The sequence below is a fragment of the Tiliqua scincoides genome, chromosome 11, assembly GCF_035046505.1.
Source record: "Tiliqua scincoides isolate rTilSci1 chromosome 11, rTilSci1.hap2, whole genome shotgun sequence".
NCBI lineage: Eukaryota > Metazoa > Chordata > Lepidosauria > Squamata > Scincidae > Tiliqua > Tiliqua scincoides.
Window position 1 is genome coordinate 25,663,591 of NC_089831.1, and position 13,162 is coordinate 25,676,752.

General features: G+C 48.4%; 1 protein-coding gene across 2 annotated transcripts in view; it reads left to right on the forward strand.

Moving 5' to 3' along the window:
- Positions 1-12,432, forward strand: part of TTC12 (tetratricopeptide repeat domain 12) — a 30,248-nt gene extending 17,816 nt beyond the window's left edge. For both annotated transcript variants that reach the window (XM_066639374.1, XM_066639375.1), the window contains 10 exons: positions 1,506-1,674; positions 2,135-2,227; positions 2,435-2,498; positions 3,564-3,698; positions 4,807-4,911; positions 5,545-5,613; positions 7,131-7,232; positions 10,104-10,203; positions 11,165-11,390; positions 12,308-12,432. In XM_066639374.1, the coding sequence (XP_066495471.1) occupies positions 1,506-1,674; positions 2,135-2,227; positions 2,435-2,498; positions 3,564-3,698; positions 4,807-4,911; positions 5,545-5,613; positions 7,131-7,232; positions 10,104-10,203; positions 11,165-11,390; positions 12,308-12,383 (1,139 nt within the window). In that variant the 3' untranslated portion in view covers positions 12,384-12,432. The remainder of the gene's footprint in view (positions 1-1,505; positions 1,675-2,134; positions 2,228-2,434; positions 2,499-3,563; positions 3,699-4,806; positions 4,912-5,544; positions 5,614-7,130; positions 7,233-10,103; positions 10,204-11,164; positions 11,391-12,307) is intronic.
- The last annotated feature ends 730 nt before the right edge of the window (positions 12,433-13,162 follow it).

The window sequence follows — 13,162 nt, forward strand, 5'->3', positions numbered from 1 at the left end:
TGCTGACTGTGTCTGAGAGTATTGTCTTCAGTGAGTGACAGCCTTTGGACGTGTGTCATGCCTGGACTTCACTGACCACCAAAGATGTGCAAGTCCAGCATGTGAAGCAAGCTCAAGGGTCCCTTTGCTCAGTAGCATAGCTGGGGGGGCAGCACCATAAGTATTGCAGATGCCTTAACGCACCATGTATCCCCCTCCGCCCACTCGCTGTTGGAGCCATTGGGACAGTAATGGAAATATTACTCCAGTGGCGGGTGGGAGGATCCAGTCACACAATGTGTTGCAATGCCTGTAATGCTTACCGCGTCATCCCCCTCTGGCTAAGCTACTGCCTTCGCTTCTCCACAGGTCGTCCTTCAGGCACTGCAGGTTGATGCCTGCTTGGAGTAGCTCCTTTTAGCTTAGTGTCCATGCCACACCTGAGCCGGCACAGGGGTTGTCTGAACAACATTGGAAAATTGTTGATGTCCTGATTTGATTGGCATCTGATTTAGCATGTTTATTTGATTTATATCTAGCAAAACATGTTTTGCTGTGTCAGTGCTGTAATATCTCAAAAGACCCCCCTCCCATGGCCTAAAGTATTTGAATTGAAGTATCTTTATTAACGCAGATGTAAAGGTTTACTTTGAAATTATTTTTATCAGAATCCGTGTAAATTTGACAAAACATCACAATTCAGCTGCTTTATGCCTAAAAAGGTTATTGAAATTGAACAATTCAGCTGCATGTGTCTCTCTTGCATAGTTTACATTGTAAAAAACAAAAAAAAGAAGGTACTGAGAACTTACTTCAGTGCACATAGAGAGCTCCGCATTAGTATAAAATAATTCTTAAATATAGTTCTCTGGGGGGAAAAAGTTTATTTGGGACTTTGAGACCATGCCACTTGGGCTGGCTTGGTATCTGTTCATTATGTTGCTAACTACTTTTGTGTAACAGTGTAGTTTTAGAAGTTGGAAACGTTCCACAGAAAAATATAGCAATGAAAAAGTTTCTGCACAAGGTTCTGTTCTGCGGAGCTTTCCACCTTGCAACACGTGTTCCTTGTCATAGTTCTGGCTGCCTTTAGGCTTTCTCCAAAGGCTTCTCTCCGGAGAGTTTTGGGTGCGAGGCTCAAGTGGAGTGGGATCATCCAGTCTCTTCTTTGCTTCTTGGAGAACTGGAGTCTGAAAATGGGAAGGGACTAATGGAATATGTCTGCTTCATGGACCTGCAGTGGCCCTAATCAGCTTTAATTCACCCTTCTTGTGCCCTCAAATGGTGCTTGAAAGGTGGAACTTAATCAGACATGAGGATTGCTTCCCAGGTGTGTATAAGTTACAGAGTTTGCCCATTAGAAATTGTGTGAGGAAGGGGGGTAGTGATGGAGAGGACAGGCAGAACCCATTTCTAGAGACGGGTCCAGGGGGTGACAGGATGGTTCCAGAAAGCAGGTGTAGGTGCTGACCAGGCCTCTTGGAGCAGCGGGGGGAGAACCTGGATGCTTTTTTTTTTCTTTTCAGGGGAGAACCAGCGGCTGCTTCTCACTCACCCTGATGTGAATATGCAGCTTCCTGCTTTGCTGCTTTCCGAGGTGCCCGAAATCCAAGAGCAGTGCTTGGCCCTACTGTCCCTCTACACACAGGCAGAGCATGGGAGGAACCTGCTGGTGCGGCACCTGAACCTAACCAGGTATCAATGTTTGGTTTCAGGCCCCAGTGCTTCTGCATTAGGGTGCAAGGGTGATGTTATGTTCTTTCTGTACAGAGACAACCAAGGCTGATAATGGCATGTCTTGCCTACACCTTTTGTATCTGGGGAAAGTAGCAATGCAGCACTGCATCTATCCTCAGTCCTAACGGAAGGTATACCTGCTGGCTGGAATGGTGCATCGTTCCTCACCTTTCCAGGAGGATGCAGCTGACTGCCAGAGCTCAGATGTGAAATCAGACTTGTCTTCATTGAGTCTGGTTTCACATTCTTTATCCAGCTTCCAAAGACAAAAGAAAGAAGCCTGCACTGAACACCAGAGTCTGCTGAAAACCTGTTGATTGTTGTCTGTTGGCCCTGCTGCTTCTGCCTCACATGTTGGACCACAGTTGTCGTGTTTTCGTTTCTATGGTCCAAGAGACATTTGCTTCTCTCTTTCCAGGTGGCTGCAGACCTTGATGTCCTTTGCCAGCGTTTTCGACAGCAGGGCCAGCAGGGCCATGAACTTGCTGACTGACCTGATTCTGGAGGAGAAGTATGTTCTGTTTCCTCACCTAGAATTGGGACTGTCAACTAAATCCTGACTTTCACGGCAGGGCAGAAATGGCTCAGTTGGTTCTGACAACTCAGTTGTGGGATTAGGAAGGAGGGCTCATGTCGGTGGTGTGGACAGGCGGTTTGGGAGCTGTCTGTCTGAGGAGCAGGAGCCCAGACCTCAACCTCCAACTCATTTTGCCTTCAGGTTCAAAATGCAATGCCGCATCAAGCTGTCCACAGGGACTTTGCCCCTCTTCACCCAACTGCTGGTAAGAAAGGTCTCTCTCCCTGTCTTTCGTTGCAAGCATCAGCTATGTCTCCATATTGCAGGTTTGTTTAATTTCTGACAGCCTTCTCACCTTTAAATACTAGTTAGTGTTCTGGGAATTGACAGGGCAAGAGGCAGAGGAGTTGAGGTTATGAAAATGAAATATTTTGACTTGACTTGTGCTGCTTGGCTGTTTTCTGAAGCCACCCTCAAATTCCATTGTTATTTGGATGAGCTGTAATGGGAGCAGCATCAGTGGTGGACTAGATCTTGAGTCAGCTGAAATGGGCTTGGTTTTGGTTTAGTTTGCCTCCTGCCATTCCTGGAGCCTCTTGCTGCTTTTCAGGCCCTTTGGGCGGCACTCTGTCCTCACTGGCTAATTGCTTGCTGTGTGCTATAGAGCTTGGCTGCGGGGCTTGCTGGATGGAGGATGGTTTCTTAGGATCAAGAACCGGCTCTGAAGGCTTGCTTAGTCAATGATTGAAAGCATAGGTCAACGTGTCCTTTGCCTGCTGCGCTGAACCAGAGAGATCCCTTTGGTCTCCTTGTCTGTCTCACATGTGTTGTGGTCTAGAATATTCATCAGGCGCTTTTACAGACGCAAAATGATGATAGTAAGTGTGCTTAGTAACCAAGTTATTTCCTCCTTTGTTGCTAGTTTTCCACTGCTCTCACTAGTACGACTGGAGGAGGAATTCATGGCTGAATTTCATACTAGAATCCATAGTAGGAAGTCTCAAGACTGAGCCACCATTTATGGACATGAAGCCACGATCGCGACTTGATGGAGTGCTGTTTCTCTTCACTTTCCATTCTGGAAATGTAGTTTTTCTGTGGGCTTCTCAAAGCTGCCTGGTGCAGCTGTGAGCAGCTCCCCAGAATGTCTTTTCAGAGCAATATGGAGGGAGCAGTGCGGAGAAGAGTCCAGGGACTCTTCTAAGCGCAGACCACTCCCACCACCCCATGACTTCGCACCTGGCTGCAGCGTCATCCTTGCAGAGGGCTGTAGTGGAGCCGGTATTCAGAATGGCCAGCCGGACCCGTGTTCTCTTTCTTGTCTCTAAAGAGTTCTGTCGAGACGGTGAACCAGCTGGCCCTTGCGCAGTGCATCGCCATCATGGGGGACCTCTGCTCCGACGTGGTCATCCAGATGCAGATGGTGGAAAGCCAGGAATGCTGGCAGGCCTGCCTGGGCCTGGTGGTGGGTAGCCCTGAGGCTTCTTTGCTGGGTCGTCCTGTCTCGAATTGACCTTCTGGGCCTCCTCCTCCCCCCCTCGTGCCCACATGTGTTCCTTTTGCCGCTCCTCCTATGCTGTCCTCTTAGTTCAAGTCCCTTCTCAAGATCCATGTCTGGTAGGGCTTATCCCAATATCACCTTTGATTGTATTTGAGCCAGAGTGTAAATACAGGCACAAATCCAAAGACCCAGACGACACGGGGGGTACAATAAAAATCCTTCTTCTAACTGCACAGAAGTGACTGTTTGAAATAGCTGCACAAAATCCCTTCTGAAGACCCATCTTTTGTGGAACGCTTTAGTCCTCATTCCCTAAAGTTTACTTCTGTGCAACTAAAATAATCACATGTTTCTCATGTTTATTCCTGCTTCTCTCTCTTCTCTCGGCATTGTCTCCTTGGGGTCAATACCTGTACTCTGCTTGGGGCAGGGACCTGTCTTTTTCACTTTCAGTAAAGTGCCATGTACACTGATAGTGTTTATTAGTAATAGCGATATAGCCATTCTCTTTGGTAGCATTAATTCTTTCCAGGCAGAAACGTCCTCCTCAGACTCACTGTCAGTTTCAAGATTCCACCAACAACGAGTCTTGCTCCGTGACATTGCAGAGCTGACCTCTGTTAACCAGCTGTCACTTCTTCTTTCACTGTGTTGTGCTCTCTGATTTGGAGCTACTGCGGTGTTGTGATCTCATAGGAAGGTGCCCTGTGCTGCCGTTTCGACCAGTCCTGTCGGTGGCTCTCCAGGTCTCAGGTGCAGAAGGATCTTTCCTAACCTGAGATAGTTTGAACTGGAGATGCCGAGGATTCTGCATGCATGTCAGGGAGGTGCTGCCTAGGGAGAATCTCTGATCTGGAGAAGCTGCCCAGATTTGGGAAGAGACTAAAAATGGAGAAGAGATGGTGGGAAACCAGGCTGAATCGTGTGTTTCACTCCAAAGTGGTTTGGTCAAGTGGCTGGCGAGCAGCAGAGCTCAGAGGCCCTGAAGAAGTTGTGCACCCTGGCCTCAGCTCTCCCCGACTCAGAGTTGCATGAGACCCAGGCTTGTTCATTCTGTCTCTGACTTGTGCAGGATGAGTGCTGGCCTGGAAACAAGGTTGTCAGATACCCAGAGTGCCTCTACGCGGTGCTTGGCCTGCTGATGAACCTCTCTCTGGAGCCCAGTTCAGTTCTTCAGGTAAAGTGTTTATCCTCAACCCCTTTGTTGTGTAGTCAGATGTGTGGAATGGATGACACTCCTCCTCTGCCACTAGAGCAGAGAAGACCTTCCCTTCCTTCAGTGTCCTCCTCATGTGGAGCTCGAGGAACTAAGCTCCTTCTCTGGCTAGGGAGTGCCTTGCACAGTCCCTCCTCACCTGGCTGAGCTGCCAGTCAGCTGGTGGGTGGGGAGAGACAGTCTTCTCTGATTGTGCAGGCAGTTCAGGTTGGTCTTGCTTAATGTGGTGCTGGAGGCCACATGTGTGCAGAATTCAGAATTCTTAGCCATGCAGCTGCATGAACACTAATTTTTTGTTGTGTTCTTTCTCCAAAGTGCTCTGGACTGCGTACACTGTGTCCCTTGACCTCCCCTCTCCACTGTTCCATCCTCCCAACTCTGTGAGGAAAGCTAGTCTCTGAAACAGTGACAGGTCCAACATCACCCAGCATGCATTTGAACCCGGGTTTTCCCCATCTCAGTCGAACATGGTTGTTGGCCATATGCACATCCTGTGCCCAAAGAGCCCCTTCCTCACGCTGTGCCTGCCTTCCAGAGGTGCTCTTTCAACTTCCCTCTCATAAGTCAGCTCTCTGATCCTGCTGGTTGTTTCAGGAGCTTGCAGAAGAGATCATGAGGAAGTGCTTGTCCCTCTTCAGCAGCAAAGATGGAAGAACAGTGACAGTAAGTGGTCCCTAGCCAAGAAAGGGGATCCGTGCCAAATCCACAGGGCATCTTTTTTGACCCTAATCGGTCTCCATCTCCCCATCTAGAACCCACCACCCTCCAGGTTAGTATCAACCAATCATATGCCACCATCTGCACTGCAGTGGGCTAACTGCCAGGGCCTCAGTCCTGATCACCTTTTTAAATAATATTGCAAGTCTGTGGTATTTTAAAGAGCCAGGGAGACTGGGGCTGGCAGGGACAGTGAGCAGCGTAGAAAGATCAGGGGGCAGTGGCAGGGAGGAGAGGTGACTGGCTGGGACTCCACTGTGGTGGGGGGGGGGAGCCTGGTTCTCAATCAAGATAAGCTGTGCAGCTTCAGGATCCATTTTCTTGCTGGTCTCTTATTATTGCTCTTAACCGTGATGAATTAGTGATGTGACACTGGTGAGAACTTTGAACTTGAATGTGAAGTGACAGTGGGAGGGGGGAAATCTGCTCCTCTGCTGCTGCTGCTGCTACTGCCTGTCCAGTGGTGACGGTGCTACTTTCCTGGCTGGCCAGGGACCACCCTTTTGTCCCCCAGAATCCCCCCTTGAAATGACAGTGTGTGATGAAGTCGCATTATTCTGAAGGAGTCCATTGGTCCCCTCCCCAAATTGGGTGTGACCATTGAGAATAAGGGGCAGAAGGTCTTTAAACCTTTCGATGATGGCACTGGGCAACAGGGAAGTGGCTGCCACCACTTGGCTGGCCAGGACAAGACAAGACACACTGCGAAACACCTTTTAACATGGTCAGGAGCCCCGTCTTCAGGATTTTGAAGAGAGTTGTCTCCATCCTTTGCCAAGATGGCCTCCTGCCCAGCCTGGTGGTGCTTGACCTGATCCTCAGAAAGGGAGGGTGCTCTGTTAGTCTGGCTTCTCCTTTTGGGAGAAGGCACCTCTCTGAGCACTGGTTCCCTTGAACCTCTAATGTGAATGGAAGCAGACTAGTAATCTCATTGCCTCATCCTGCTGTCTCTGGATGCTCTGATTCATGGATGCTCTGATCACCTGGGAGAGCAGGGAGCTCACCCATAGCTCCTGAAAATGATGAAAGTGGGTTTGGTTTCATTGAATTTCACATCCTGCTGCCATGTTATTGTCTTTCTGTTTCTTTGTTTGAGCCATGTGTGTTTGTGGTCTGTCTCTTTTGCCTCATTACTGTGGTTCATGGTGTTAGCGCATCAGTCACTTTGACCCTCACTGAGGCTGAAAGTGACTTGTAAATATTTTAGAGCTGCTGTACTGTCGATGGGGCCCCCACAGTCAGGCTCTGTCTTGGGTTAATGCTGCAAAGATGGGCCGTCAGACGCTGCATTTCTGTGCCACAGAGATTGTGCATATGCTTTCCGTTCTGCTTTTTCTGCTGTAACAAGGAACCTATAGAAGCAGCCCCCCCCAACCAAATGAGCAGGAGGTGAACAAATGTGGTGACTTGTTTTTTTAAAAAGAAGCAATTAGCATTTCTCCCCCCCCCACTTTTTTGCTAAGCGAGCAGTTGGACTTTTAAGCCATGCCCTGCCAGCAAGTCCCGCAGCTGTGGAAGAGGCAGTGAGTGAAGGCATCGTGAAGACCTTGGTCCATTTCCTGAAGGTAGCGTATTTTGCCCCTTTCTAGCACTGGACTGTTTGTGTGTTTCTCAGTGCTTGAAAATGTTTCTATGAATTGCATGAATGTCTGCATCTGCCAGATCAGAAACAAAAAAGTGTCAGATGTGCATTTGGGCTTCTCTGTTGACAGAAGAACTTGGATTGCTTGCCAGGTTTCCCCGTTTCCTCTTCCTTGGATACACGCCCTTTTCTAGAACAGTGGTTCCCAAACTGTGGGTTGGAACCCACTGGTGGATTGGGACCTGATTTTTGGTGGGTCTCAAAGCCCCAAACAGAACCTTCAATGAAAACACTGGTGATAAAAAGATCAGTTAACTAATTTTGTCAAGCCCTGAAGCTAAGTCAAACAGCTGCTAATTGCCCTGCAAAGAGCTCAGTTCCTGCTGTTTGCAAGGAATTCAGCGTCGTAACAAAGGGGGTTTGGGAGACCTAGGGTTCTGGGTTTCTTGAACCTTAAAACCCTCAAGGCCCCTTGCCCTGTAGTACTGCCACCACCCTGTATGTGCCAGCGCCTCAGTCCAGGGACACTGAGACCCTCTAGGCTTAAGACTAACCCTTGCAGGCACTGAGCTCTTTCTCAATTAAAGCCTCAGTCCTCAAGTTACTATACCTCAGCGAGTACTTGGTAGCTTGCTGAACGGCTAGGCAGGATTCTGAACTTTGTCCCCAACAGGCAATGAAACAATTTAGTAAAAGAGATTTTTAGTTTATTAAGTACATGAGGTTACACACTACAATAAGGCAGCAAATGCTAGAGGCATAAACCTCTAGGAAACATACCAGCAATAAAATAATAAAGCTAGCTGGCTATCTCTATTAATCCCTATCTCTCACCTGGGTTAGTTACCCTTTGCAGAGCTCCAGGGCTACCTATGGGGCTAGGTGCCATGCTGGACAATGGAGCTGGCAGGCGTGCAGATTGTCACACCCCCTGACTCTCTCTCCAAGAAGGGCCCTTCCACCCCCCTGTGCACTCATTATTTATACCTCTTATGCTAATAGTACTGAGGTGACTTCATAATTATTAGACTATCCGATCAGAACCCTAGATGAACAGAACCTCCCTGAAGTTGGCCTGGTTGCTAACCCCTCATAGTTCTTACCCCTCCCAACTGAAGATCCACAGCTGCACTCAATCACCCTTGATAAGGTGACACTCTGTCTGCTAAGGTGCTAGCACTCCAATTGGTCGTAATTCCTGATATCTGTCCTTCCTGGCCATCAAAGGAGAGACAACACATTCCTTCCTCTTGTTTATTTACCTACATTCCTGTAGCTGGGAACTGCTAGCAGCTTCTCAGTTACACTTTCTTAGTTTGGTTCAAGCTTCCCATGCCAACTTAGGCCTAACATGAACTTATTCATGACACTCAGCTCCTGCAGTATGCAAGCTTGCGTAAATATAGAGAGTTTTTTTCTGATTATTATTACTTGTAAATAAAAATATTATTTCTTTCTAGATTTCTTTTTTTCAAGTCTTGTAAACCTAGCTGGGTCCTGATAGAGTGTCATTTTAAAAAGTGGGTCCCAGTGGTTTGGGAACCACTGCTCTAGAAGTTGTAGGTTAAATCATATCATTGGAGGCCTAACACCCCTTTACTGAACTGCTATCCCCTGGGGGCTGGGGATAAGAATAGGTCCTCAGTTTGGCTGTACTTGTCGTAAGAGGCGACTAAACAGCCACCGGGTAGGTGGGACTCGTCAGCCTGGGAAGGCAGCTCATCTGAGAGAAGGAAAACTCTGATCCCAAACCTCCACTGCCTTGTGGCTACATCCAGTTATGGAAAAGGCTTCAGGAGTCAACCTCGAGGCAAAATCTGGAGCCGGAGTCCCTTAGGCAGTTCATGGCTGAACACAGTCACATTCTGGCAACTCCTGCGACGCCGCTGGAACCAACCGTATTGGCCGCTGCCTTTCCATTGGACCAATTCAGCAACGTGGAGAGGGGGATTTGCTGCATGGGAAACAGTCTGTCCTCCATATCTACTTTACCCAGGCTTCGCGTGCTGGAGAGGACACTCTGTTCCAGAACCACCATTCAGAGCGTGACACCATAGTCTTCCGAGACTGAAGGATGCCAACATAAAACTCCCAGACATCCTTGTTTCAGGTCTCAAAAGTCAGATTAAAAAATAACAACTCTAGGAACAGGTTCACTCTCCTCATCACCAGGTCCATTGCCAGTCCTCTCAGTCTGCAACCATTTAAGAGGACTAACGATGCGACCCTCTCAGACCTTGTTTTGGTGTCAAGCATGTGGTAATGAAGTTGGTGCCTGTTTTGTCAGAGTTCTGGCCCTGGGCATATATGTGTTGCTCTGAAGTACAGACCACAGCTTTTCTGCATGAACGATAAGTCCGCAATTCTGAAATCTAGTAGTTAAAAAAAAAAAGGAAAAGAAGATTTTGGGGGTGATTTTATTACATTAGCCCATCCCCTCTGAAAGCAACCTTTATGTGTTTGTGGTTAAAGGAAAATGTTCAGGATCCCCTGAAAGCTTTGGTCCTGTCCTGTCCACCTACTGTTTAGCAAGCCCCTATTGACAGGTTTATTTCCTTATCATCAATTCATGTATGGAAATGTCTTGTAAGAGGAAATCTGCAATGCAGATAGGGGTGCCTGCATCCCTATTAAAGGTCCTATATTCTTATGGTGTTAACATTTGAATCCTGTTTATGACACCTCACCTGAGTGCGATAATGAGCTAATCTGTTTAAAAAGGGAAGACAGCACTCCCTTGCTCACATAGCTCCTGCCTTGCCGTTCTCCTTGTAGGACACCTCTCCTGTGTTTGCGAGCTGTGGAGAGGGGACCTTCACGTCTCACAGTGCTCATGTTTCTGATTCCAACCTAGGAAGGGGGGCCAACCACAACCAGCTATGCTGTGAAGACACTTGCTGTCTGCGTCAGAAGCAGCAGGCGAGCTCAGGAGCAGATGGTGAAGATGGATGGAAGTAAGTGTCGCCTCTCTTGCGCCAAAGGTTAGCCTGTGAACAGCACCACAGGTTGAAGTCTTTCCCCCACACTGTGTTTCCCCTCCCAGCTAAGGTCTGAATCTTGTAGCAAAGACCTAAAAGGGATGGATTTGCTGGGGCAAGCAGGTTGGCATGGAAAGGCAAAGCTCACCGCCCTTTCTCCTCTGCAAAGTTCTGTTCATTTCTTTGCCCCTGTTTGAAGTGGTCTCAGACCTTGAAAGTCTGTGTTGAAAAGATCTTAGAAACAGGCATTTTAATCTGCATGTCAGGATGACCTAACAGATGCTTCTTAGAAAAGAAGACCTGCTGTGAGTGATTTTTTCCCTCAGTGGATGCAGGTGCTTGGAAGAAAGACTCTCCCTCCCTCCCTCTGCCACGTAGATAGGAAATTCTGTTGGTAAAAAGGCAGGCTTGGTCCTTTGCAGCTGCTTCTCATCTTCAGAATATAACTCCTGCCGCTGCTGCAAATCATTGCAGGGCAACTCTCATTCCCTGGCACTAAACTGTGCTCCGACCTGAACCTCAAAGTCGCCTTTCACATTGTCCTCCTGGGTGCTGCTGGGGCAGCGGTCAGCAGGCTGCTGCTCAAAACCCTCTTGCCAGGCAGTTTCTGGAAGTTCTTGCTTAAAGGGGTTGTACCTCTTTTTCCCCATGGGACTGGGGTGGTGGTGGTGGTGCTTTTGGGGATTTTTTCCTCTCGCTGATTTCATTTTTTTGACAAAAATGAGAAGTACAGAAGGCCTTCATTTATCACTTCATCATCACTGAAAAAACCACTTCTCTCCACTGACATTTTAACTTGTTTTCTCTCCCCCTCTCCATCTTCAAGACTGATGCGTCACTGCTGTGTCTTCCCAAAGGACTGTTGGGTCTGTAGCATCTCTTCCCTCTTTCCCTGGGGCTTGACTTGAGCCTTCTCTCCCCTTTTCTTCCTGTCCAGAATGCTACACGTTGCTGAGGCTCCTCCGCTCAGAGAATGAGACGGTGGCAGGAAATGCTGCTTTCTGCCTCGGGAGGTGCCTGGAGGTGCCTGGAACTGCCACAAAGTTGCTCGACACCGATGTTGTCAAGATTCTGTTGAAACTCGCTGTCAGGGATGTCCAGAAGATCTCTGTGCAAGAGAATGCAGCAGTCGCTCTAGGGAAGCTCTGCACCGCTGATGCCAGGTATCCGTGGGAGTGGGCTCACCAGGGATTCTCCTCCTTGAATAATTTGTCTGGATTCAGCTGATTAGCTTAGATAAAAACTGAAGTGGCAGAGCTATCAAGTGGTGAAGGGTTTGTGTGTGTGAATTGTGTGAGTGTTCTGACACTTTGCAGCCAAATGGGGCATCATAGTTTGACACCTCCAGAAATGTGGGGTGAGCCATGGTGCAGTGAGCTGTGCCTGCCTACCTTGGTTTTGCTGCCCAGGGAACATTCACAGAAGAAGGCCCCGCATGCCAGCCCCATCGTTTCAGCTCTTCATCCGCTCTTGGTGCAGCGTGTCAAAACATTTGCACATCTTGCCAAACAGATTTCTAGCTACAGGACACATTTTCACCCTTTTGGGGAGCCAGATAGCTGGAGAAGACCGAAGAGATTCCCTCTTGTCTAGCTGGAAAGGCATGTGGAAAAGGCTGCCTCAGATGCACACCAGAGCATTCCTGGGCAAAGTGGTTGCACCCATTGAATGGTGACCTGACTCCACCTGTAACTTATAAGGAGGCAGACCTCTAGACCCCTGTCTTGCCCACAAGGGGCAACCCATATGTACTATGAGCAGTTGCCAGGGCAGACACAAACTCTCTCTTGGGGCCTCTGGAACAGAATGAGAATCCTCGAGCTAACCCATTTTGTGTTTCCTCCCAACATAGTTGCAGAGTGTTGTCTGGAGATCTGTGCAGTATTATCTCACCCTGTTTTATCAAGGGAAAGAATAATCCCAAAATAAGAGCCTTTCTGCTTTGCTTGCTGAGGGATCCATTGAATATGACATGAAGGTTCCTTTAATGCTGCTCTCCGAGACACTCCTAAGCTGTTGACATGGAAATCCATCTCCCGGCCCTGTGCCTAATCTTACTGTTCTGCTGTGGTCTTTGCAGGCACGTCAGCCGGTTGCGGGAATTGAACGGAATGGCCGTCCTCAGCGACTCTGTGAAGCACCTGCAAATACATTAAAGCCTTCATCTGCCTTGTCTCTGAGCAGGGCTGCATCTTTCCTTTTGTAATAAACAGAATTGAGAGTAAAGAGACCTCTGTTTGCTACTGTCTCACAAATGGGAGATAAAGTGCAGAGAGAACAAGGGAGGTAACAAAAACCCAGGAGCAGTACCTGGATTGGAACGGCTTTGTTCCTTTCCTTTGTTCCTCCTTCGAGCAGATTCCTTAGTGGACGACAAGAACATCGGCTTGGTGGTAAGGGGCCCTTCGAAGTCACCTCCAGGATCCTCGCTGCTAGAGCTGATACTAGTTTTAGCAAGTCTGAACGAGCCATTTCAAGCAGGACGTCTGCTGGGTTGGCCTTTGTGGTTTGGCATCCTGAGCCCACATGTAGCAGCTAAGGGACCTTGTGCCTGCAGGACAAGCAAGAGATCTTGTGGAACCAAATAGGTACCTGGCTCCCAAACCGGCAGGTTTAGCTTCACTGGCCTTTTGCAACTGAATCAGATTCCAGTGATGGCTAAAGGGTGGTCCATTTATGCAGAGGGAAAAAGGAGAAACAGAAAACTTGATCTGATTTCAGGTAGACTCTTCTTCCTCATTGACACTTGCAAATGGGCGTTATGTGTACAGTGTTCCCGCCCCAGTAGTGTAATGATTATCTGTCATTAACTCCTTTTGGGAGCTTCTGATGGATGTATGAATCTTCCCTGCTTTAGGGGCACATCACCAGGTAAGGGGAGCAGCATTTGTTTAGTAGCCTCGGGCACCAGGCGATCGAGGACTGGCCCCAGTGC